Source organism: Chanos chanos, chromosome 6 (genome assembly GCF_902362185.1).
Source record: "Chanos chanos chromosome 6, fChaCha1.1, whole genome shotgun sequence".
Lineage (NCBI taxonomy): Eukaryota > Metazoa > Chordata > Actinopteri > Gonorynchiformes > Chanidae > Chanos > Chanos chanos.
Window position 1 is genome coordinate 14,693,856 of NC_044500.1, and position 26,819 is coordinate 14,720,674.

At 39.0% G+C, this 26,819-nt stretch overlaps 1 protein-coding gene across 1 annotated transcript in view; it reads right to left on the reverse strand.

Moving 5' to 3' along the window:
* Nucleotides 1–26,819, reverse strand: part of zbtb16b (zinc finger and BTB domain containing 16b) — a 36,007-nt gene that overhangs the window by 8,949 nt on the left and 239 nt on the right. The window contains exons 2-4 of the mRNA XM_030777798.1: nt 23,843–25,156; nt 14,741–14,838; nt 8,680–8,766 (exon numbers count right to left, since the gene is read on the reverse strand). Of these exons, the coding sequence (XP_030633658.1) occupies nt 8,680–8,766; nt 14,741–14,838; nt 23,843–25,071 (1,414 nt within the window). The 5' untranslated portion in view covers nt 25,072–25,156. The remainder of the gene's footprint in view (nt 1–8,679; nt 8,767–14,740; nt 14,839–23,842; nt 25,157–26,819) is intronic.

Below are 26,819 nucleotides of genomic sequence, written 5' to 3' on the forward strand. Positions count from 1 at the left end.
CTTTGTTGGGAGATGCTGAGTGTGAAAGCAGACAGAGGTGAAAGGTCAGGGGGGACAGGAGGCAGATGTGAGGAGGTGGGGGCCTCACAGGGAGCTGAGCCAGGCTGTCCCTGCTGTGCCTGAGTACAATAGGGGACAGAGTGGAGTTCTGAGGCATTGGAATTCAGCTGAAAACCACCATAAAAGCTTACTGAAACCTGCACCAAGGACATTAACAGCACAGAGGAGAGAGTGATACATTTGATACATGAGGACTAATTATTCATCAATCCATCTAAGCACCCACCATTTATTTCACTGGTGATGAATGTTATGCTCTAAGTAATGATTCATATGAAGAATACAAATGTCGTGTTGCACACCGCGTCTGAAAATTAACCCGTAAGGGCTACAAGTCACTAAAAGACATGTTACAATGTAATCTGTTTCTCTGGCTGAGTTATGACCTCAATACAGTTTAATAACAAGCCTGGATTTTGGAAACGTAAAATTAACGAAATCTCAAAATTGATGTAATGAGATTTCACACTGTTATTTCATATGTAAATTTGTGGTAAGGACTTAACAACACATCCAGCATGTGTATTGTGCAGATACAATATCAGGAATATCAATAGAAACGATGTTTCTTTGAAGCAAATCACTGCAAGAAAGGCAAAAAAAAAAAAAATCCTTTTGTATAAAATAAACAGTCAGTCCGCTCTGGCTTAAGATCACTTACAACTGAGAAACCTTGCTTGCCGCTCAGCAATCCTACAAATCCCATTTAATCAGATATCTTGAGAACAGAGGCTGAGAGAGAGGGAAAAGATCATTAGTAAACAGGGGGCGATGCCACTACTTCATTGGCATTCGAGTGGGGTTAGTGTGTTGCATTTAAAATGCAGCCTGATGAGGACTACCAAATCAAACCATTTGTTACTGCTATTGAAGTGCCTTCAGGCAACAGGCAATTAAATTGGAATTAGTGCAGGGAATGAGATACAGATGATTCATACCAAGAGGGAAAGCTGTCAGGGTGACAGTCTAGAGTTCCATTAGGTTAACTGTAATGGATACTTAAAGAGTAAACACATTCATTCCTCTGGCTATGTTAGCTCACTGGCCAGCCAACAAAACTGACAAAAATCTATCTTGGTTAAGATTTACAAGCACCTACATTTCACCACAATGAAAAAAAAAAACAAAAAAAACAAAAAACGGAAAACAAAAATGTACACGATACAAGAATTGGCATGCAGGTATTTTCAGTCGGAGCAGTAGTATGACTGTCCTTAACAGTCTTCTGGAAGATGCTTTTGGTTGGTTTCTGTTTTCTCTCTAGTATTTGATTCTTAGCAGACAGTGTGTTCATCACTTCTATTCATTAACGAGTTGAAGTATAGAAAAGAGACGTTCCTAGCGCCATGCATTGACATGGTTAAAGCCCTTCCATTGGAATGCATTGTAACTATTCCTATGATTTATTCTAGTGACCATCTGGATAGTGGGGGACAATTTGGCTTAGGATCTGAATGACCTGACCCATTATTCACAGAGCTTCACCTCAACCTCTCACAGCTAATCTTTTACACTTTTTAGTCTTTTTCAAACACAGAGGTGCTGACATGGCTTTACCAGTTCACAAAAGACTCCATCTCCACACAAAAGACAGAAAGCATTTGTGTACTTGTTATTTGTTTTCTAAGACTCACAGCTAATCATTAAATGTCCAAAACTGCCTACAATAACTTAGTAATTCATTAATAAGAAAAAAAAAGATCAGTCAAGCTAAGTAAAGCTAATGAATTCCAAGAGTGAGGGATGGGTTTCCGCATACCCTAGTGTTTCCTGTTTTAATTAGTATCCTTTGAAATTGATTCCTTCTGTAAATGCTTAGAAGGATTTTTTTTTGATACATTAAAAATATAATACATTTTAAAGGCCATATAAAAGAGCCAGAGTGGAGAGCATTTCCATGAAATCATTAAAGAAATAGAGACAGCATGATATTAATAAAAAAAACTTTCACAATGAAATATTTCCACTCCAACACTGAGAATTTAGGGAGTGAGATTCTTCAATCTCTCCTAACACTGAAGTTAGGGCTCTGGGGACAATATAGAGAACTCTGCAGGATATCGTTATCAATTCTAAAAAAGATGCCTTTCATAGTCTTTAATGAGTCCCATGGCAGCAGAAGAAACAGGTGGGTGATACATTTTAAAATGGAACTATATCTAAGAAAGAGGTGCACTTCTGTGTCTGCACCAAAAATATCGCACCAGATCAAACATGCTTCACAAAATGTAACCCCAAACACTCATTTTTATGAGAGTAAATGCAATAGGATGCTCTATTTAAATCCTTTTTTGAGTGTAAATGAGGCAACATTCCAAGGGTTTTTTCTTTTCTTGTTTTAAAAGCATACATCCATGTATCTGTCCTTGGCTTGAACACTACTCGAGCCCCTGCAGTTGTTGGCTCTACAGTTGTGTAATGTAGAGTAAATTCGCTTTTCATCTCGTGTTTTTTTTTTTTTCCTTTCATTTGAGGAGATGTGTTCCACCCGTTCGTTGCTGCCTGCAAACTCCAGCAGGGGGAGCACTCTAATTCAGCAGTGTCACACACTATCTCTCTCTGTTGCTCAGACCTCATATGACCCCATCATGCTACATATGCATTAGGATACATTTTTGATCTCTGTTAGGCAGAGATTCTGCAAGAATGTGTTCTGTGTGGAGAAAAAAAAAAAACCTTAATACTCTGACAGATATTTTCTCCCTATTATTGATGGCTGGACAAAGACACTTACACCTGCATTCTTTTTCTTACAAGCTTAACTCTGCATAATATCATATGTCTTATTTTGCTCTAAAGTGTGAAAATATGAGTGAGACCTTAAAAGTGTGTTTTAGGGACGTGGTATAATTCATGTTTGAATGTACTCAATGAGGCACAATCATAATGACACAAATGTCTAGTGTTATTTTGTTTTTTTTTTGCATAGTGTTTGTAAAAGCAGATGGACAATGAAAACTTGTTGAGTAAGGATGGCTAAAATAGTTTATCTAAAAACAGTTCAGATTTTTTTTTCCACATATGAAATATATATATATATAAAAATAAAAGCGGTAATCTATTAACCTCAAGCATCTCTAGTCCCTTCAAACATAAAACAAACCTTTCCCCTCACTTTTACTTGGTTACTCTACCAATTAAATATTACTTTGCCACATTCCTCCCTTGTAAAGGCTTACACGAAAGTCAGGGAAGTCCATTACAAAAGGGAGAGGCTGAAAAAAAGAAAGTTAATTCCTAATTGACCTGTCCTGCCTCCCCCTTTTTTCCCAGGCTAAGGAGAAAAGCCCGTTGAAGGGAGGCTGCTGTCCAGACCTTCACTGTACAAAAGAGAGTGGATTTGCTTTTGAGACATGTCACATGACCTTTTGACCCCTGGTTATTCAAAACTTCTGGACTGGAATAGAAACCATACAATTAACCGTATACTGGGTGGTTTGGTGAGTTAAGAAGCTAGTGCCTAAACACAATGCACTCTTCTGTGAGGGAAAGGTGTGGTTCATTAAACACGTCAGGACGGAATGACTAATAACTCATACAATGAATTAATTTTGCTATATGTGTATATCAGTGATAAAAGTAAACTTCTTCTTTCTCTGTGGTGAGGCAACAAAAATATTTACATATATATCTAAATTATAAATTATATTCTTTTGATTGAATGCTGGTCATTTTGTTCTAATTCACACAGGTGCTAAGATTAATTAGGCTGTGTATTTTTCTGTCTAAAAAAACAAAAATAGATCAATGTTTTGAGTTGCTAAAAGGAACACAGTGTACAGAGTCACCCTCTTAATGACATAAAGAAAACTACATCGATTAGAGGTCTGCCGTGAGGGTTTTTGACAGTTCTCAGTTCTCAATGCTCATTCCTAATGCTGGTAAAAAAAACAACAAAAACAAAAAAGTTTGTTTCAAGCAATAAGCAATAACATAGACAGTTGCAAAGTACCACTTGTGTTCATCCTATGAACCTGTTAGAGGACACACATGCACAAAAAAAGGTTTTATTTATGAGGTGAAGCAACTCAAATACTGTGTCCTATGGGACTATCATTAATGATGATTGAGTCAGGCAGCTGAGGACAGCATCTCTTCACTGCCATATTTGGCTGAAAGGTTGCAGTGAAAAAGAAAGATGTAAACAAGAAGGTTATGTAAATAAGCTTAACACACAAGAGTCACAGATCTTTATCTTTCCCTGAATAGCTGTGGATACACAGCTGCAAATACCTCACCTGGACTGATAGCTAGAAGTTCACTTACTGGTAAACTTCTTCATAGTATAAAGGCAGAAATAGATTAAACAAGGTTTCTGTTCTGTGTAAACATGCTGCAACATACAAAAAAACTGGGAAGTTCTCTTACATGACTATTTCATGTGTATTTTATAACAGAAACTGGCTAAATGTCGCAAAATGTTGCAACACAGCTAGAAGATTGTATGACAGCAAATGGAGCAGTTAAACAAAATCTTAATGATAGAAGAATGTGCAGAAAATACAGAAAAACTGTGTAAAAAGAAATGACCAAGAGTCACTAACTAACCTCTAAAGAAGAGTATTACGGATGAAGAGGGGTTTTTATTTCCCCAAGCTGAAGAATTCGCTGGTGTGGGCGACTGACTGATCATGCCTTTGTTTGAGGCTGAAGAATTCTGCTTAATCCTTGCATTCACTGTCACGTCAGTCTTGTCTTTTCTTAAGACTAACAAAAGTATTCCCACACTGAGAATCAGAGTGTTATTTACATTCTGCATTAAACAAAGGATGGCAATATTTATTCAGCACAGATCTCTGAAAAGGTCTCTCTCTCCCAAAAAGAAAAAAAAAAAAGCAAAAAAAAAAAAGCTCAAGATTCTGATTACGGACGAGCATCCTAAACAGAAACGCCGGCAACATCCGAGTCCTTGTGTTTCATTTCCAGACGCTCTATTCAAGCACTTACCAAGGGTGTGACCCAGGAATCAGAAAGTTAGTTCACAAGAGAAAAAGCATGCAGGGATGAGCATTTTGAAATGCTGACCTAGTTGAGACAAAATTGTGTGTTTCATGCTGTCCCTTTACAGGCCACAGCATTCTCTTTCCACGGTGCTGATTACTCACTGATCCAACAATAGAAATCAGTCATTCTGTAGTGGAGATCCAGCTGAGTAATCTGCCATACAAATAGGACAATCACTGTCAGCAGGGAGGGACAGTATGGGGTCTTAAACTCATTCAGGTCTTATGTACATAACCTCTTCAGTTACAGTTGGCTCACATAAGATGCACTGATCACTCAGTTGTGCCTGGAGGAATGTTTTGCATTGTTCATGGTAAATATTAAACAAGGTTTACTATGGACAGTTTTAAAACATGATACTTCAGGACAGCCTTAAAGGTGTGATCTTGCCATCTTCCATGAATATACCTGAGCTATAATTGGTTTCACTCTTACAAGTTCTTACACAAGGTGACTGGCTCACGACCGTAACCTCTGTCCTGTCAAGGTACATACACAAAATAGTTCATATGATCCACTGGCAAATATTCAGAATTCTATCAGCAGACTTTGACACGTCTGCCATACCTCAGATGACCCTGGGCACTGATCGGTAGCAAAGTGAGAGGCAGACGGGTAATCTACTGGAGTGAGGAACAGCTTTGCTTAATAATTAACACAACAAGAGATACGCTGCTCATGTTTAACCACTGTTTATTCTGTGGTCCAGTTCACTGAAGTCACGCTGTGTTCCCATTGAGTAATTTCACCGTCCCATCCCACCCAAAATGCTTAGTGGAATTTCCTGTACATTTCCACTTAATACTGAGATAGCAAAGGAGAGGGAGAGAGAGAGACAGAGAGAGACAGAGACAGACAGAGAGAGAGAGAGGGCATGAAGTAAGGATCATAAATTAGCAATCTGTTCACTTAGTGAAGGTCTTAGCTCTCAGCAAACAGAAGATAACATAACAAAGCAAAACAAAAAAAGATAAAAAGAAAAGAAAAATAGGTTTAATTGCAATTCATGTTGATAGTGATCTACCAAGGAATAACAAGATTCAATCTGCTTAAATATGTTTTTTTAATTAATTAAGTCTTAGAGTTAATTGCTCATTTTAAAATTGAAGAATTATATAAAAAAAAAAATTTTAAATGAAAAATTACTATCTTAATATTTCTTTTTCTTTTTTTTTCTTTTCACAGTACGGCGTTACATCTTAATAATCCCCAACAAATCAAGAGGAATGATGCGAAGCCCTGTTGTGCTTTAAATCTTGCTGTGAGCCGAGTGGTCCTGAGACACTAGTGTGATTTTATTTTTAGGGTGGCCTTTAAGTAGGTCAGCACTGAGACTATGACAGCACTGTGGCAGAGTGTAAACAACAGCGCATGATGTTGTTTTTCTCCAAGCCCTGGCACCAAATGCCACCAGCTAACAGCTCCCCCTCCTTCCATCCTTTACTGGCCCCACAATATCTCTCCGTTCCATAAAACTTAAACCGGGACCTTTACCTTTTGACATGCTCAAGGCATAACATGCGCTGACATTATGACATCTGTGTCATTAAAACTATGTATGCAGTATTAGAGAAATGCCCTCACTGATTTAAAACATATTGCTGGATGAAAGGGGGAAGTGACCTGTTGCAGAACCGCAGTCCCTCAGTTAAAATTTGTAATAATTGAAATTTTATTGATGCAGACAGGGAATCTGAACTCATTCCATGTCATAAGTCCAAAGAATACAAGCCAATGACCTTATAAATATTTGTTAAGAATAAAACACCGCTTAATATAAAAAATGCATTAAATCTGATGACATTCAAACTCTTGCACTGGAAAATACATTGATATGAATGTGTCATGGTTTGCACTAAAATATCAAAGGGCGTGTGGAAAAATGAATGAATTACGGCCTCCTCTATCCTCCTGTTCCCCTGCCTGGATGTGCTGCCAACTTGAAACTGAGAACTGGATGTTTACAGCTTTGGGAGTGGAGGTAGAAAATTCTGGGCATGGATAACACCACCTCTATGTCAGCATGCATTAACTATTAATAAAGCGTGTGCCACACGGAGTTACGGTTACATGCCAACATTTTGGAGGAGGTTATCGTCTTTCTCTAGAAGGAAAACAGGCATCAGATATTGCCAACAGCTCTGAATGCTAGTCGAACAGCACAACATGGAAACTGTATATGCATATACATTGGTTTCAAAACAAATGGACGTGCCAAATCGATATGGAGATGAAGTATAATGTGTGAATAGTATGAATGGAAAGCAGCATTTCCTGTATTAGTCAGCCTATTGCCATAGGAATAGTGTCAACTTAGACCCATGTCGATGATAAAGGTATGGCAGTTTCCTTTAATTAGGACTCTACCTTTTTATAGCATCAATGTGCGGATAATTAGCCCCATTAAACATTTTTTATACTGAAAAAGCATATTAATTAGCACAGTCTGGAACACCTATTATAGGGAAGATTTGACAGTTTGTAAAGCTTCCAAGGGGACAAAACGATTAGGGAATAGATGACCACTATATACTGTAGGTAGATATGTGTGTGGTATCAGCCACACGTTGCATTGATAGATGTAGATAAAGAAGAGCATATGTGTTACAATCAAAATGGGGTTGTACAAAGGACAGTCCAGTAAGAGTGCTCAGGCTACCAAAGTACTCTTCAATATTCATTACTGCAGTGTTCTATGTTTGAATGGTTCCCTATCCCCACACTGAAGAACATGTTTCTACCATTAAAGTGCAAGCAATAGCACTGAGTGAAACACAAAGGACAGTATTTCAATGCACTACACTACAGCCTTAAAAATCCATGAGCAAATATTAGGTTGTCTCTGATTCTTTTCATGCTTTTCAGGTTTTAACGCATTTAGACTATTGACTCCCTACAAATAATATTCACTCAAACCAACAGGTCTTTTGACAGAAACTATTTAAAAGGAGTAACGAGAAATATCTCTCAAAATTGGTCAAAAAGAAAAAAAAAAGAAAAAAAAAAGGCGGTTTTCTTTCAGAATGACTGGACGTTTCACGCAGTGTGTCGCTGCGAGGGCCGTCTGGGTTGTGAATACGCATATTTCACATTAAGGTGATAGCTGCTGCTGTTATGCTAACTGTTGCTGTTGACCTGTTAATTAACCGCAGCAGAGAAGTGATGAGTCACCGACCTAGGACTCACACACACATGCCTCTGAGTGCATGCCATGTCTTGACACTGTGATGAAGAGCTCTGAAACATGGCACTACTCTTTGTGTGTACCACACCGTCATGGCAGCATGCTCCTTTGCCATGTGCCAGGGAATATTAGCGAGTGAAACCTTAGAGGGACACTGGCACTCCCCTGCTGAATTATGAAACAACGTCAGAATGGAGCTTTGATAGGCTCATAAACAACCCGAGCGGTGTAGATAAACAAGATTGGCTGTTGCGTTCCCACATTTAGACAGATATTCCTTTCTTGTTGTTCACAGTCTGGCTTGTTTATGCTTGCTCTATGTTTTTAAAGTTTACTATACCTCTGTGCGTAAGCATCATTAGAACTCGCTGAATGCTTGTATATAGTCTAAGATGGAGATGGTGTTGACAGTTAGTGAAACTGTGTGTTACCTGTGTGAGTTTGCCGATGGGCCTCCAATGCATCCTCTTTAGAGAACTGGGCTCCACACTGATCGCATACTAGTGCTTTTGGTCCAGCTGTAACAGGAACAATACCAGTCAGATTCCATTCATCTCATATTTATACAGTCTTACTATTGTGATAGGCTAGAACTTAAATTCAGCCTTTATGGCTCACAAAGTATGCCCATTTAATACATAATAGAAACGTTTTGCAGTAAAACGTGACATATGAAACTTGGTAGATGATTTCTATTGTGAGACAAATATGTGATTAATGTACTGTAACTACAGATCTTTAGAAATGTTCTCAGTCTAAGCACATGTCATTACTGCTCTCCGTGGAAAGTACTGATTCATATAAACCACGACTCAACTCAAAAAAAAAAAAAGAAAAAGAAAAAAGGCGTAATGTGTAATAAAATCACTGTGTGGAGGCAAAATGCTTAGAATGGATTGTTTATGACAGAAAAAAAGTGCTTCTTGACATATGAAATACTACAATAACAGAAAGCAACACAAACAGATAAATTATTTCTTCTCCGGTACCAGCCAGCCTCTGATCGCTTTGTTCTGACAATAGATCTACTTACATAAACCCAGAATCAGAACCAAATAAATGTCAAGATGTCCAAACCACAGCAACACTGCTTTACATTTTCATTCGTTCTGAGAAAGTTTGGAAAGGCTTAAGAAATGCTCTACTCTGACAGAATAAAAACATCACATAACAAACAACAAAACTAAGAGTGAACCAAGCACGCATTTCTTTTTTTCTTTTTTTCTTTTTTGGGCAACCCGCCTCAGACTTTTTTTTTTCAGTTTACCCAACATGTGGGTAGAGAAATTCCTTTACAAAGAAATGTTGCATACAAGTTGAGCAAACTAAAAAATAAATAAATAAATAAGACTATAGAAATGCTACCAGTGGTTTGGATTAAAAATTCCATCTGGATTCACATGTTTTCTGGTTTAATTGTTAGTTTGATTTTTTTTTTTTTCCAATATGTGAGCAAAACATTGTGTAACAAAAGCAGCAGTCTTTGAACAGAAGTCACAGAACACAATATAATTGAGATCAGTTACTGCAGTGGCAGATTAGCACATAGAATTGCCATATTGGCAAAGCAGCTCAGTACAGACGATAAAGAAAATTCTGAGAGCCAGGATACAAAGGCAGAGTAAAACTCACTCTTCCCTAACTCAAGGACCTGTTTTTATTTAGACATAGCTGAGCCCTGAATCTTGTACAATCACAAAGACACACACACACACACACACACACACACATACACACACACACACACACACTTTCTTGTTGATGGATTAAAAATTCAGTCAAAATGTACTGGTTTCCATCAGAAACTTGATCACTTCAGGTTCAAAATGTGTTTTCACGATATTCTGGTGGTAAAGAATATATTTTTTTTTACGGCATTTGTACTGCACAAATGACTTGTTTGACAAGATGATGTCCAAAATTAAAACACAACCCAAGCAAAATCATATTTACAAGCATCTGCAAAGCTAAAACACTTTTAGTATAGTCAGGCATATTGGGTTAGATGTAGATGTCCACTTCAGTAAATATTGTGACTGTAGTTATGAGTACCACTCAACAGAGTGTATGCACACTGATCCTATTTATAGAAGCATTGCCTTTCACTAAGATGGCCCATTCTGCTGTACCAGATCTAAAGTAGGCCAAAGCATTTCCTTGGGATTAGGAACCACTCCGAAAGGCAAGTTGAGATTTTTTTTTTTTTTTGCAAATATAGAGTCAAACTGCACGTTTCACAAAGTGGACTACTGGGCAGGATGAGCATCTAGTTAACATGGAGCAAAAAGGTGGATGAGTGCCAACGGTTTTGCTGATTCGAGTTCAGAAGTTCAACCAGTGTCAAGGGGACAGTTTCATTCAAGTCATGAGATGCTTAAAGCCACATTGCTCCAGGTGTGCACCAAATGGCAACTAAAACCTTCTCATATTTCCCACTATTACTTTTTTTCTTGGAGAGAATAAGCAATACTGGTTGCTACCTTAATCTTCTTTGAAATGTAATCTATTGCTAGCCTGTGAACAAGCACAAAGTCTTAAGATATTTTAGCAAAGCTTACCAATGCTCATCTGCTCTTGCTTAAGGTTAACAGCCACAGAGCTAAACGGAAGATTTTTGACCAAAAAAAAAAAAAAAAAATGTCAATAAAATCCAAATCCATTATGACCCAAGGCTCGTCAAGGAGCTATTTTTTGCTCTGCTGGCTTTAAATGGCTTTATTATGACTCATTAAAACGCCCACAAGCTAGAGGGAGTTAGCCAGCTACCAACTAAATTTAGCCCCTTCCCTACATACCCCTTCCGTCTCATTCTTTAACTGTTACCCCACAGTCGCCAGTGTACAAACTAAAGCAGGCATTTGACGTTTGAAACGACATTTGTTTTTAGAATTCTTGCTATCCAAACACCATAATAGTCTGTGGTTATGGTGCTGAAAATCACAGACAGATCTGTGTAAGAATGCAATAGCAAATAGATCAGTTTTTTTTTTTTTTTTTTATTACACAGATGTATCAGTTTCCTCTGTAGCCCTTCTAAAAAGATGAATTGGGTTTGCAGTAACAAACAGTGTGGAAGTATCCGCTCAGCCAGCTGAATGGTTTCTGATTCATGTTTTTATTAAACATTGCTGTAGCATTTACCTACAGCAGCCTGGACTGTGATGTTGCATATGTTGAACAGAATATTATATTGTTTCTGTGCATGCCTGATAGGTGATGCTGTCACACACTTCTGTTCACTGAAGCAGAGCTCATTCATCTGTGTGTGTCCCCCCCCCCCCCCCCCCCCCCACCCCCCCTCTAGCCCTTCTCCCTTTAGACAGAAACTGTTCAGAGAAGAGGGACACAGTGAAGCAAATCCAAAATTCAATAGCGGCGTGTTCTGTTTTAGAAGGCACATAGTGTACTGTACTGCCCATAAAACTCCCAAACAGCCTCCAGACGCTGCTGCAATCACCCTCCATCAAAACACTTTGTCTCGCATACAAAAATAAGACTCAGCGACGAGCTGAATACCAAATCAGACCATTAGAGAACAGGGGCTTCTGCTCCTTGGCAACCAAAGGGATTTAAAGCTGCAGTATCCAATGACAGGCTAAGATCAGAATCTTTTATGTGCTATAAAAGCTGGATTACAGTTCCCTTTTCTCCAAATTCACTTAATTGAAGATTAAATTCAATTACCATAAATTGTCAATGTTTGGCTATCTAAACAGAAGTGGGGTTTTTTTGTGTGTGTTTATCTTGTAACGGTGGATAGCTACTTGAGATGAACAAAAGCCCATCATTTGGCAAAACAAGACTGTGCAAGACAAGATGGTGTGAAAAAAAGGATACAGTTAATAAATAAAGACTTAAATGCAAACGAATTTAATGCCTAATAATGCCAATCAGTGTATGTATCCACAGCGAGGGAAAGCTTATAAAGCTGTGTCAATAAAAGACACATTAACAGGTCTGAGGACAGTGTGTGGATTTAGAGCACCCACGAGAGTCTGGGCACGGTGCCAAACGGTAGCTTGTGCAAGGTATGTTCTGACACACCTTCTGACCCCATACTCTCGATGTCCGAGGCAGAAAAGGCCAGTAGAGCATCTTACCTCTTCATCCTCTACTGTCATCTGAACGGGATTGCAGTCTGTTTTTCCCTTTAAATCTTTGTTTTGATTTATTCAGAACTGCTCCTTCCCCCTCCCTCCCCACCCCCTAGCCCTGTGCTCTCGCTATTTTGGAGGTAGTGGCTTGGAGAGCAGTCAAGTTTCATTAATTTGGGGATTTGGGTACAGTATGTTCCTGGACACACATCTGCGAGCGATCATAAATGCTCCGGAATGCTGGCAGAACATCCAGACCTGCCGGCAGCTAATGATGTCATCAGTGCGAGGGAAGGGCTGGAAAGCAGCCAAACCCTGTGCACACAGCGCTCAGACAGCGAGACAGACACTGAGTGTACACATCACCACACCACGGCTTTTTCAACCCAAATACCACACATATTTATCATCTCTCTCACTCTCTCTGATGTTCCTATGTTTCGTGAGAAGCAGGTGCAACAGTGGGATGGGTTATGCCAGAGAGTTAATTTAATTGAGTGGTATTGACATTGTCAGTGATATTTTGGTTTCTGAGAAATTATGTCGACAAAACATGTGTCTCTCTCTCTCTCTCTCTCTCTCTCTCTCTCTCTGTCTCCCTCCCCCTTTCTAGGTTCACAACGTATTTCTCTCTCTGAAACTTATGAGCTAAAACAGAGACAAACAGACAAATGTGACACATGCACATTAGTGGTTAAACTGACAATTTGAGTTCAGCCACATGGGAATTTACCTCAACTACTTAACTAAGTACCTATTCACCTTGGCAACCCACACTGGGAGTCTAATTGGCTGGATTCCCATCAATAAGACGTTCAAATCACAATGATAGAAAATCTGAAGCTAGACATATACATGCACATGTTTGCTGTGTGTGGGAATGTTCTGATTATATGAAACTTGAAAAGCAGTCTCTTTAAAGGACAGCTGAAAACCATAGCTGAAAAACATGTATGATTTTGACTACTGAGTATAATAAAGGAAAATGGAGTTTGCTGAATATTAAATTGCTTCCCACATACAGACTCCTAATAGTAATAATCAATAGTGATTTTTGTGCAATGTACTGAATTACAAAAAAATAACCCTGTAATATCTTTTATCCATTAAAATGTATTGTGTATATCCTTAGATACATATACAAGCACACAAACATACACACAGATTCACAAACATACTGAAAGTTTCTCATTCCGAGTGGCATGCCATCAGAGCCTTGACCTAGACCACTAAGTTAATAAAGTCAAGTGAGGTGTGCTGCCTGCAGCCTCCAGAGAATAGTCTATAGACTTAATCAGACAGATGGAGGCAAACACACACACACACACACACACACACATCTGGCAGTGCACAAGAGAAAGTGAGAGCGTGTAGTCTCTCACTTTGTTCAAAACAGAACAGCAGTAGAGAAAAATGCCGTGTGACAAGATAAGCCACTTGGTTCTGTACAGGTTAACCATATTTATTGGTGATTCACTGGTATTCATCATAAGAACGTACGCCTAATAACTGATGGTCTTAGATCGCTCAGTCAGCTTGGATCACTGTGTGAGGTCTGAGCTCTGGTCCAGACAGAGGAAGAGCCAAAAGAGGTGAGGAGAAAGGAAAAAAATTAATGTGTACTAAACATACAGTGAGAATACAATTTCATCATCTGTTATTTGTTAAGATCTGAATATGTACTTTAGGGCTCATTTTAAGCCATTTGGTTAAGATAATTTGGAAGACTGAAGAGCACCATGTGAAATTGGCAAGAGCATTTCCAAACAAAATAAGCCCGAATAATGAACATAAGTGGGAATACAAACATTTCATGGTGAGATTCCATAAAGACCTTTCCTGCACCATGGGAACTTTTCCTGTTATATACTCATATCACACAGAAAAAAAATGTGTGAGATTGATTGTACATATTGTACCATACCAAAAAACCATGGCAAGATGCCCAGACTGGCTCTCTGCCAAACCCACAATCAAAGCAAACTGTGACAGGACTGTACTGACTGGAGATAAAAAGGGGACTGGGGATGTCCAAGTACTGTGTCACACATACTGATCACATCAACACTGCCTGTAACAGTGCACAAGTCTCATTTCTAAAACAGTTACATTACTATATTATACAAACAAAGATAAACAATGTGCTGAATATTGACATCATTTGACATTCATACAAAACATAAATAGAATCAAGCAAGGCAGACTCCTTGCCTAATATACAATTCTGTCACATCACCGCGTTTAAAACAAACCACGCATTTATTTAATGTATAACATTTGTCATGTCACTGGGATTATTACAATGAGGCTTCAAATAAGAGATAAAAAAAACCTCACAAACATCAATAAAATGCCTTGACTGAAACATGTTTATAGACGTTTTAAGAGCGTTGTTTACCTGAGTGGGACAGCATGTGCATTCTCAACCGTAAACTGTCCAAGAAGTGTTTTCCACAGAACTCACAGCCATAGGTTTTCACTCCACTGTGCAGCTTCCTGGGAATTGAGGGTAAAGGAGAATCATTAAAATGATTTTTATAATACTCCGGCATTTAAAAATCACTTCAGGGGACTCTCCCTATAGAACATTTGGTCGGTACTCATTTTAAAAACCTTGGTTACAAACTTGATTATATAAATGGACTGATCTTGATATTAAAACAGTACGTTGAGGACATGTGTTTATTAATGAACAGGATGAAACTGTCACAGTTGTAATAGAATAAAATGGTTTTTAGGTCAATTCTGCTGAACCACTTTTCAATCAACAGCCTGGTCTTTACCCTTCATAAAGTCCTTTTGAACAGCAGGCAGCAGAGTGGCAAGCACATAGTAATCATCCAAACAGCAAATGGAGATCCAAATTTCTTTTAATTGGCATGTTTACAGTTCCGAATAACAGCTCCGTGAAAGTAATTGCTGTCTTGTCACAAACAAAGAGCTGAATGCATTTATGTCTCCGGGGAGAAAAAAAAAGTGTACTTTGTTATCTAGAAAATTAAAACCATGTCAGATAAAATAGATTTGAATTAGTTCTAATAAAACATTTAATGAAGTTGTACTTAAAAGATATTAGCGTTTTTTCTCATTCGCATAGTGTCTGTAGGTTGAAACTCTGTTGATGCACTGCAGTGACAAAAAAAAAATGATATGTTTTAGTCTTGCGTGTACCTTATTCTCGCCATGTTTATAGTCACCAGTCACTATTCGAGTTATTAGGCTTCACAACATACTAATATTTCTGCTTATCTGTAGCATGGTTGGCACATTTATTTGCCCTTTTTTCATACCTTTTGCTAGTGGGAAAAGATCAGATGCTGTCAGGGGGAAAACAGACTGTCTGTAGTCATTCAGCATGCAGCATAACTCTTCATTTACGCTGTCGCTAGGCAACTTTGTCTGACAGTAGGTATTGACCATGTCCATAAATTTGAAACATAATGTCAACAAAACACGTTTGTAAATTTCATTTCAGCTCAGCAGTGCAGAATGTCAGAAAGCAGCCTGAAACGGATAAATTAAGGTATTTGAAAAACAGGCTTCACTGAGAAGTCAGATTCCTCTGTATTAATTCCGATTGGACTGTGTGTCTGTGATCTGCATTAGACTTCACACTGAAGAATCAGATATCTGATTGCAGGATTCAATCCTTTCGTGCTACGCACCGTAACTACACTTTGCTCACACACTTAAGATCTGAAAGAGATTTTCTTTTTTAATATACAAAGCATCGCACATACCAGTCACACCCATAAAATATTTACCGCCCAGACAAAGGATCAGATCCTGACTTTAATAGATGACATCTACTGCTCACATTTATCAAACATTAAAAATGATGGCAGGAGAAGGTTGAGTCTGGACAGATGTCTGTGGTGGGTTTTTTTTTTTTTTCTTTTTTTTTTTCAGTTGAGTGAACACAGATTGGAACATTAAACCAATGCAAATTCCTCTATCCCTTAATCTGTCCTTTAGTTTCAAATATTTGTTTTAATTAAATTGTATTCAATGCCCTTAAATTTTCTGGCAGACCCGTTCTGTTTATCCGAGTCATCCGGCACATATCAATGACTTGGCCGTCTCTTCCCCACAGCCAAAGCGTTTCATATGAATTCCAGCCACACACTCAGACACGCTGCAGGCACGTGCATAGCATGCGTTAGCAGCAGACAGACGGAGCGGGACCTTAACCTTTATTTCTGCCACAAAGCCCTTCATTAGCTGAGCTCCTGAATTACCGAAACAGTGTGCCTCTGTATGACATGCATATATATATATATATATATATATATATATATATATATATATATATATATATATATATATATTTATTCAATCAGACATTAACATTAGTGCTTTTTAAGAAACATCTTTGAAAGAAAAAAGCCTTTTTTTTCTAATGATTGCTATCATCAGGAAGAATGAATAGTTACACAAAATTACAAATGAAACAGAAATAATATCTGTGTTCTCTTAGCTGTTCTAAGGACTCAATGTGACTCGATGAGACATGGTGAGAGGTTGAGTCAGATGCCCTATGGGGAAAAAAGACACGGGTGTGACATGTATGTACTATACACTCAGGCAGATACATTTCACAATTCACGGAATCCACTGTGTCATTCCTTACTGTAGCCCACACATCAAAGTCAGAAATAGGCTGACCAGAGTAAACTGTACCTGACACAAACATATCCTATCCAGCTTCATGCAGTTCTGAGGAAGGTAAAGCATACCCAAGCCTATGCATGGGTTCATTTTTAACAAGTCAGTTGAGTAAGACATGTAACCTGTTATTACACACAGCCCTGTAACTTGTTGCTTCAGGAATGTAGGCTTCAGTTTAAGATCCAGTCATAAGCTTATTCCTTGGTTGAAACTAAGAAAAAAGACACCTAATACCGGAGGATCTAAGAGCCAGAGAAATACTTGTTGAATGAGCTGCTGAGAAGAAATCAATACCAGTCTTCTGCATCATTCCTAAAAGAGCCTTCATTGTAATTGGGCATCTATGCTGACAAAAGACATAAACTTCAAAATGATCTGAGAGAATTAAATGAAGGTCGCATTGTTTGCCGTATATATTTTTAAAAGTTAAGGCATGACTGACACAAATGGTAATTGAACACAGCTCAGTGTCTTGTAAATTATCCTAATAAATATAAAACAAGGTCAAAAGGAAGCAAGAAAGAATATTTCATTTTTGGACACACCTCATATTTTCCATGTACTCAGTTGTCATTCGGAAAACAACTCAAAGGGATAACACCAAAAAAAAAAAAAAACAGATTTGAAAAGATAATAGTCCATTTGTCTCTACAGCCTGGTGTTACACATTTCCCATTAGAATGCAGACATTAAAATGCCTTTCTCTAGGAAGACAAATTGTTGAGCTGTCTTTTTGAGACAGGGCAAGTGGTTGTGTTTCTGGAGTGGGGCACTGGAAGTGGTTCTGATTAATGGCATGGCGATACTGAGCTGTTAGAGAACCTTCCCACTGAGAGAGCAATTGAGAAGCTGATGTGCGTGAAGGGACATCAGAGCACCGCCGAATTACCAGCGAGAGAACGTTCTGGAAGAGGCTCTCCACAACGATGTAAGAAAATTAAAGCTAAGATTACCATTACTTATCCCATGAAAAATCGTTTTATGCCACCTTTCAATTTCAATGAGTTAAAGCGCCAGATTGCCAAGCAGAAGTTTAAAGGCCAGATTGACATACAAAGATTTCTGAAAGTTTCAGTACATTGAACAAGAATTTGGGGATTCAAAGCCAGTCTTCAAGCACTGAAATAGATTTTAAAAATGAGTTCTGGAACACTGCACTGAACTTATTAGTCAATCCTTGTTCAGGTCTGATTTCTATTGGCAGCGTTTGACTGATACCATCTATATAGTCAGACTGAGCAAAAAAGGAGGGGACTTCTGAGTGTTAAGAATGGTTTGTTTTCATTCTCTCCTGGATGCTCAGCGACCTTAAGGCACTAGTTTGAGTAAGGCCAAGTTTCATTACGTTACTGAACACATTCATCCAAAATCTCATTCTACTCAGGTTTTTCATGTCTGAGGGAATGAACAATTCCTTAAATGTCAAACCTGAGCACTGACTGAAATAGACAAAGGGTTGCAAAACATGTCTGAGCTCTTTCAGAGATTGTATTTGACTAAGATAATATCACTGTTATCACTGCGTGTTTATTAGTTCATGATAATTGTAGAGTACTGCTGTAAAATGTGACAGATAGCACAAAGCAAATATTTTATCCAGTGAAATGTCAACAGACCATCAGTCTCTCCTTTTCTAGAAAAAAATAATGGCGTTAATAAGAGAAAGAAGCTGCCATAGTAGAATGCTCTCAGTTCAACTTGGGGTTAAGTGTTTTGCTCAAGGCCATAACAATGATAACACCCAAAACCACTGAATTGGACCCCTTCAGTGACTAATTCATTTCTTTTTTCTTTTTTTTTTCCACTGGAGCCCAACCAGTAACCCTCTGGATAGTAGCTTACATACTTGACCTCTGACCCTTTCTGTATTTCTTTGCTAGCCTTACACATTTAACATTCCATGGGATAATTTGTCTTTTAAACATTGTGTGTTTATACATGCTTTTATTTACTTGCTGCTGAAAACAGCAACCTTAGCTAATGCAGATAATTCATCATAGGTGCCAAATTGGAATTTGAGTTCATATTTCAAACAGGTAATTAAATTTATTGCCATCCCCTACCAGAGGTGAATCATTATCCACTGAGTGAGATCAAAGCTTTTCTCTTTTTGTTTTGCATTGATGAGCACAAATGTATAGAATCAGAATGACGTAATTCATTCATTCAGCCAATGCACAACAATTTTTCTTGCAATGAACACAAACACAACTCACCCAAAATGTTACTTGCTTTTCACACAAGCCACCTGCATCACTCTTATCTGTTGCACAGTTTACAAGCTAACCTACCTTTATTGCCTCCATCAATTGCCATCTCTAGTGTTACACACCCAACTAATCTCTGTTAAACACTCATCCTTTAGCCTTGGTTTTTAAAAGAAGATTTTCCAAAGGTTTAAAGAAAAGGCATACTGATATTTTCCTTGGTGTTTAATTGTGCATACATGAGAGAGCTGACTGCTTGATTCTTTTCCACTTTGTGAAACAAATAAGCAAAGTGTCTACTACATTTAAATATTGTTCAGAATAGTTCTTTATTCAGCAGTGTCTTAAACAGAGAATTTGTGACAGGACACTCAATACGTTTACCATACGTTTGGTTCAATCCTGAAACCAGTTAGACAACTAATACTTCAGGTCTCTGGTCAGATTCCTCAGTTTTAGGTATCACAGATCCAAAGGGAGAGATCAGACAACATATACTCTCGCTTATTCCTGTTAAACTGAGTCTGAACTGGCAGATAACATCTGAGTAGTTATGGGCAGGAGGCAGGAATGGAATAGCTTCCACCCCTCCAGAGCTGAGAGCCAGTGAAAATTCTGGCACACAGATTGGATATAAGATCACTGCACTAACAGGATGGAATAAGTGAGGAGAGCTGGCTATCAGCCACCAGTCTGAAATTATATCATTCTTATTCTTTACAGGATGAACTATGCTACCATACTCACAGATCTGAAGCTGAAAAACTGAGACAAACCACGTTCTATAATGTGTGTTTCGAAAACCATGCCCAATTTCACAGCTGCGAAAATGGTGCCCTAAGCTCCAAATCAAATATCCCCACATTCTCCATTATCATGTTACCTACACACACGCACACATGCACACACACACGCACGCGCATGCGCACACACACACACACACACACACAAAGAGCACACAAAGAGCACACAAAAGCAGGTCAGTCACAAAACAAAAGCAGAAACCCCACACTAGGTAAACCACATTAAAAAGGGCAAAGGTCAAAAGTTTGACCTGACCCGAAAAGTCCTGATAAGGCCAGAGAGCATCCTGTGAGTGACTGATAGTAGGCTTTAGGATAAAGAAACACCAAAGGACTTAAAGTCTTGACCAACAGGATTCCTAAGGCTCCCTCAAACAACAGAGGTTTAAAGATCACTGAATGCTTTTGGTCATCTCACTGAGAGCAGAATTACTAATGCACCATGACAAAGCAACTTATTCACCTCTTCAGTACTCTTTCAAAGCTCAAACTATGGGTCATCCATTAACGTGTTGACAGTTAATGTGTTTTCTCAGTTATTCTAATTGTTCTACCCAATTCATCATTTGCAGCTTTTACAAGGCAGTTGTCATAAATTATACTGCCACTTAATTCAGTTTAGATTTGTGTACAAGCATGTGCACTTCTTGACGACAGAAAAATGCCAAAAGCTTGATTTTAGTAATCTAAGGCAATTCATTTGTAGCAATACATTCCATCTCTCTTGGAGCCATAGTTTTAATACTGTTCAAACTTTCCGGAATTTTCTTAGACCAGTGTTACTGCAAATGCTGGACTACAATAGACTCTGAATGGGGATTGTCCATTTAAATTGTCTGAATATTGGTAACAGAAAATAACCCCTCAGTGTTTAAGCTTGTGTGGATCAGTTTCTAGTTTCACGTTAATTCTGGGGCCAACAAAAAAGTGTGTGTGTGAGTGTGAGAGAGAGAGAGAGAGAGAGAGAGAGAGAACACAAAGAGACACTAAAGACAGCCCAAGTTGTTTAGACAATGAAAGAGGTCTGGGCCCAAAAAAGAAGCGTATCCCATCAGTCTCCTAACATATCCTCTAAAGAGTTTATTGATTGACTCACAACACAGGAAATATCTGGCAAAGCCCTGTCTGTTCATATCACCTTTGCATATGTTAGAATTTATGACATGCAAATTAAGTCTAGTCAACTTGTTAAATTTAGATGGATGTGTAATCATTTACATGAAGATAATTAAGGGCACCTCCATCCAAAGCAGTGAGTGGGGAGGAAGCTTCACTTTGACCATATATAACTAGTTCTGCATAGTAGAGAGCATTTTTTTCAACTGTCTTAGTGTATTTTGAACATGTCTACATGCTAGTTGTTATTCATAGACCTTTATAGTCACTTTTCTGTCATGTTGCTGTCACCCACTCTCTCTCCCTCTCTCTCTCTCTCTCTCTCTCTCTCTCTTGCGAGGACTAAAAAGCGAATTACAGACCCTTTCACTGGAAGCCTGAGGAAAGGTACAGGACCTGAGACTTCCAGGGATTCCTAGGCTGAGGGGAGAGTTACATTCCCAGAGTCCCCTACCCGCCTGAGCTGTCTCCCTGCTGCTTGTGGACTATGGTGAACCCACAGCAGCAACAGATTAAAGCCACACACAGAGCGAGGCACCGCATTCTCCTGTGTGTCTGGAGGGCAGAAATGACACGCATGGCAGAACTGAAACCTTGCACTGTGACTCCCTCAAGCCTACACTTACAAGCTCTTGCATTTGTCACGATACATAATTGATCATTTCCTATTTGAGATAATCGATTTGAAATGAAGGCAAAAGAACTTAAGTGCTATCTGAATTTAATAAAGCCTCATGAAAATGCTAAACGAAAATATAGTATTTTTGAGTTAAAATACAGGCTATATCCTGAAGGATCCTTTACTTGCGTGGTAATAGTAAACAACTTCCTGTCACTATTGAGTGACTCTTTTCTCCTCAACCCTGACCACAAGAAACCTGTTGGGCCCCAGTGGGTTTCATAACTGCCTTTGCGCAAGTCAGATGTCAGTTGAGGTTAACGTCCATCACTTCATGCAAATCAGCTGAATGTAAAGTGAAGTATGAAAGGAAAGAAAAAAAACAACAACATGTTGGCTTCCTCAATAGTCCACTCTTACCACTCACAACTAGATAAATATGAAGACACCAAAAAGACCAACGATTGAGCTTTAAATGTTGAGCAACAAGGTGCATATTACACAATTCGAAAAACCCCAAACCTCTCAGAGAACAGCGAAGATCAATAATAGGCTCTTCAGACAAACTAGTAAAAATAAGGAATATAATTATTAGTCACATTTAACAAGGTCATACATGTTGTAACTCAGACAAGAAACTGTTCACAAATATTTTCATTGAATATATTTCCTCCGGTGCACGTGTAGTCATCTCAAGTTATCTCTGTGTTGCAACAAAAAAGAAGCTATTCTTATCTGCTAAAAGCAGATAAAAATAGTGAGTATTATTTTAGTTCCCTCTGCAGCAGACATAAAACATAAAGAGCAAACGTTACAGAGCCCAACAGGGGCTGTTTTAAGCCTTAAATACAAAGCACAGGTTAAAGCCAATGACTTCAGCATTTGTGAAGAGAATGAATGAGAGAATGTAAGGTGTTCCCCAAGACACGCAATGCTCAGAGACTTTATCTGTCCCTCACAGCAGGGTGCAACTATTATCAGTCTATCTCTATCACACAGACTAAGGAGAGCCCCAATGGGTTATCAACTACTAAGATGTATTGAGATAAAACACTGGCTTCTGGTTGAGAGCCAGTTCAAAGCCAATGTTTCATGGTCATTTCTCCATCCAAACACATCTGAGATGATGGACGACACTTCTAATTGATGTAATAATCACTGTGTCTAAGCACTGGGAGCAAGCCAAGAGTGACACAGAGAGATCTACATTATGTAGACCCCAAGACCAAATTGCCATCAGTATGTGTTTGTAAAGATGAGAAGATAGTTGCATTGTTACATCCACACCTCCATGAACCTGGATATATAAGCCTGGGCAGTGAGATGTAAAAGGAGAAGGTTGTCTCCACCAGTGGTACATGTTTATTTATACACAAACAGGGGATCTTCCACATCTGGGAACAATTGCACCCAAATTCATACTGAGACCTAACGTCTGTGCCACCAATTGAACTCTTATGACTAGGTGAAGTTCTCAGTGTGTAAGATTTAAAAACATAACACAAAAAACCCACTGTGTAAAAAAAAGAAAAGAAAAGAAAAGAAAAGAAAAGAAAAGAAAAGAAAAGAAAAGGAGTTAAAAATCACGTCTAAATTTCTTACAGAGATGCATTGACAGCACCACTCATCTACGTCTGGTTGGTATAAAGGCTAATTCAATGTGGTTCAATGCCTGAGGTAAAAAAAATAGAGCCTTCTGGCCCATATACCAGAGCAGTGTTAACCTGGGTCAATCATCCTGACAGAGTTCAGCCTAAGAGCTCAGGGGTTACACTGTGGAGGTCGAGACTATGCTTTTTTTTGAACAACCCCCATTTCCTGCAAAGGAAAGACTGCTCTACTCATGATGCAAATAAGGGTTTCCTTGTGCCACGACCTGACAGACACTATTCATCACTGGTCTCTTTGAATGAGGAACCAAACCATTTAATCACACCTCAGGTTAGTATTTAGGCTTTACATGGCTTTGGAAAGCATGATGTAAAACTTGTTAAGCTGTAAATACACCTAAAATTTTGTTGGTCTAGTCAGGTAATATATTCTCTAGTTAAAAGCAATCAATAAAGGTCAGAGAGACTTTGACCCACCTGTGCTGTTCAACGGCTTCATTGTCAGGCAGCTCAATGCTGCACACACTGCACCGTTCTATCTGCTGTTGGCCTTCGTTCTTCATACCAGTAGCAAAGTCCCCAAGCTTGTTGAAGAATTCTCTCTGGATGAAGCTCTGGTGCAGAAGTCCTCCATAGGCACTGAGATCCATGGACATAGCAAGGGAAGGGGGCACATGAAGGGAAGAGGCCACGGACACAGGCATAGGCAACATCGCCTCACTTTTATGGTTGGGAGGCAAAGAGTACAAGGACGTAAAATGTCTCTCAGTCAGACCTGCCATACTTGCTAATCCCACCTGGCTAGTGTTGTTTACCTGTGAATCAGCAATACCATCGGGACAATGCAACTCACGAGCACTGGTAATTACGCTGCCTCTGGTGGGAGTTCCAGGAGTGTCCCTACTCTGCTTTGACTCACCAATCCTCTCTCCATTGCTGGTGGAGCTACCTTCGTGACAATATTCTTCATCTATCTGCATCATCTCAGTCTTTATTTTATCCATTACAGGTGACGCGTTGCCCTGTGACTCAGTGAAACCCGGTTGCATGCCGTCCTGCAACAGGGACTGGCCAATGCTCATCAGACTCTCCACGGCGGCTTTGGTGGGACTCAGTGTAGGAAGACCCAGTGAGGCTGACACTGAGGACTTCTTATCAACCATATTGACAAGAGCCAAGCGCTGTCGGGCAGAGGTGGCGTAGCCACTCTCCTGAATGGAATGCTTCTTGGAGATAAATGTGCTCTTCAGATACTTGATCTTACGATCATCATCCTCATCAGTGCCGTTATCGTTTGAGATCATTTCTGTGTCATTCTCTTCAGAAGACTGAATGGTCTCCAAGATCTTCAAGCATTGCTCCTCTATATACTCAATCTCTAAGATCTCTGCTGCATATAGCAGGTCATCTAAGTCTTCCAATTTAGCTTGGAGTGTGGCAGTGTATGCATACTCCAGAATCTGTTGGAAGGTCTTTGGTGAGAGAAAGTCCAAAGTATAATGTTGGCTGTTGCGGTGGAACAGAATCTCAAACATCTTGCTGGTACATGCCAGTACAGTGCGGTGGGCATGAAATTCCTGACTGTCCACCATAATAACTACATCACATAGTGTCCCAGACAGACGCATTTGGTTGGCCTTTTGCAAAAGAGATGTGGGATGGCTAGGATTCTGAAGGTGGATCATACCCATTTTAGTGAAATCCATTACGCTGGCATTGACTGAGGCAACTCATGAGGTTGTCTTTCCTCATTCACTCTTCATGTGCTCCTGTACATGCACTTCTTCCAATCTGGAGAGAAAATTAGGAATCAATACGTAGCATTCTAGCACATTGCACAAGGGCAAGTGTTAAGTCCATACAGGCACTGACTGTCTAAACCTCACAGAATTTTTCACTCTCTAAAATGTGTTAATGACCGACCAGTGTCTTCATAAAAATGGTATGATCAATGAGGTATGGATTTGTTTTAGGTCTATCAGACTTTCATACATGCGCAAAGAGGTGATCCATAAATTAAGGAAAATACTGTAAAAAGATCTACTTTACAAAATGTGTCATCACAAAATCATGCACAATTGTCAGTCCATTTGATAAACCTTAATTCACAGATTAGTAACTAAAAATGTGGAAGCAAGTCCAGCCTTTGAATGTTCTCAGATAATTATTGAAACGTTCTGTAATTGCAGTTAAGACATGATTCACAAGGACAGGTGTTAGAGCAGACTGACAAAAGGGGACAGAAGGAAGAACTGAGGCAACAAATATACTGTATATGGTAAAGACAAGCCACCTACATAGAGTGCCGTCAGTTTCAAAGTAGGTATAGTCAGTAAGAATGTTTTTTTTTAAAAATATTATTTTCAGAAGCCCCACAGTTCATATTGAGAGGTGTATCACACTGTTCAACGTTTCATAAGTTACGGCCTGTCCAAGAAGTATCAGGGACCCTGACACAGTAAATAAGGAATAGGAAACAACTCTTTGGGGGTGTTTGCAAATCTGTGATGGGTGTTTAACGATAAGATAGACTGGTTTGGCGCGTGTACTGAGTCTTGATCACATTTCCTTCACTGTTTTCTCCACTCGAGTGTAAGAACTCATGAGTACCGGTCTCGAACAGTGGTTCTCAAAGATCGTGGTCAATTTTGTGTCTGAACAACCGAGATCGGAGCGTTAGGTTATGTTTGAGTCAGAAAGATTCTTTCCACTCACCAAAATAACACCATCACCAACACACGTAAGAATGAATCACTCGGAAATGTATCAAGAAATAAACCAAAAAACGACCATGTCTACTATCACCTAAAAGAAAGAGATCCTACACATACTTTCGCTAAACATGTAGATAAGTGAAATGTGAGCATTAGAGAAATTAATTTAATTTGCGAGGACGTGACACAATGTGGAATGTTGCACAGCTGGACAACCGGTAGTTTGTAATTCATCACCTAGGTTAAATGTGATAAAATTACAAATTTCCATGTCCACTATGTCTATTTATCCTGATCCTAGAGACTAACCAGTCACCGGCATTTTAAGAATAGCTATGACCCTTAACCAAAGAGAGCCAGTTTTACCGTTTCTAAATACTGAAACAGTGTGTTGAGACATTTTGGAGCCCTTACCACGCATCATTACGAGCGCACGAAGCCTGATGTGGCTTTCTATGTCATGTCAACAGCGAAAACGAATTTAATATGTGCATTCTGCACCTATTCAACTTATTCAGTATGTCCAGCGTGCAACTGTCTTTGCATACTACACACGGAGAGATGTTCAGGCTATTTGCAACAATATATGTCTAGGCGCACCTGATTTATAAGTTGGTTTTGAGTCAGGTTTGCAACAGTTTGTCGATCACATATACGAGCATGCTGGTTTGAAATAACAGACAAGTGATCGCCCTCAAAATATTAGCACACGCACACGTTCGCAAAGCACGCAAGGTGAA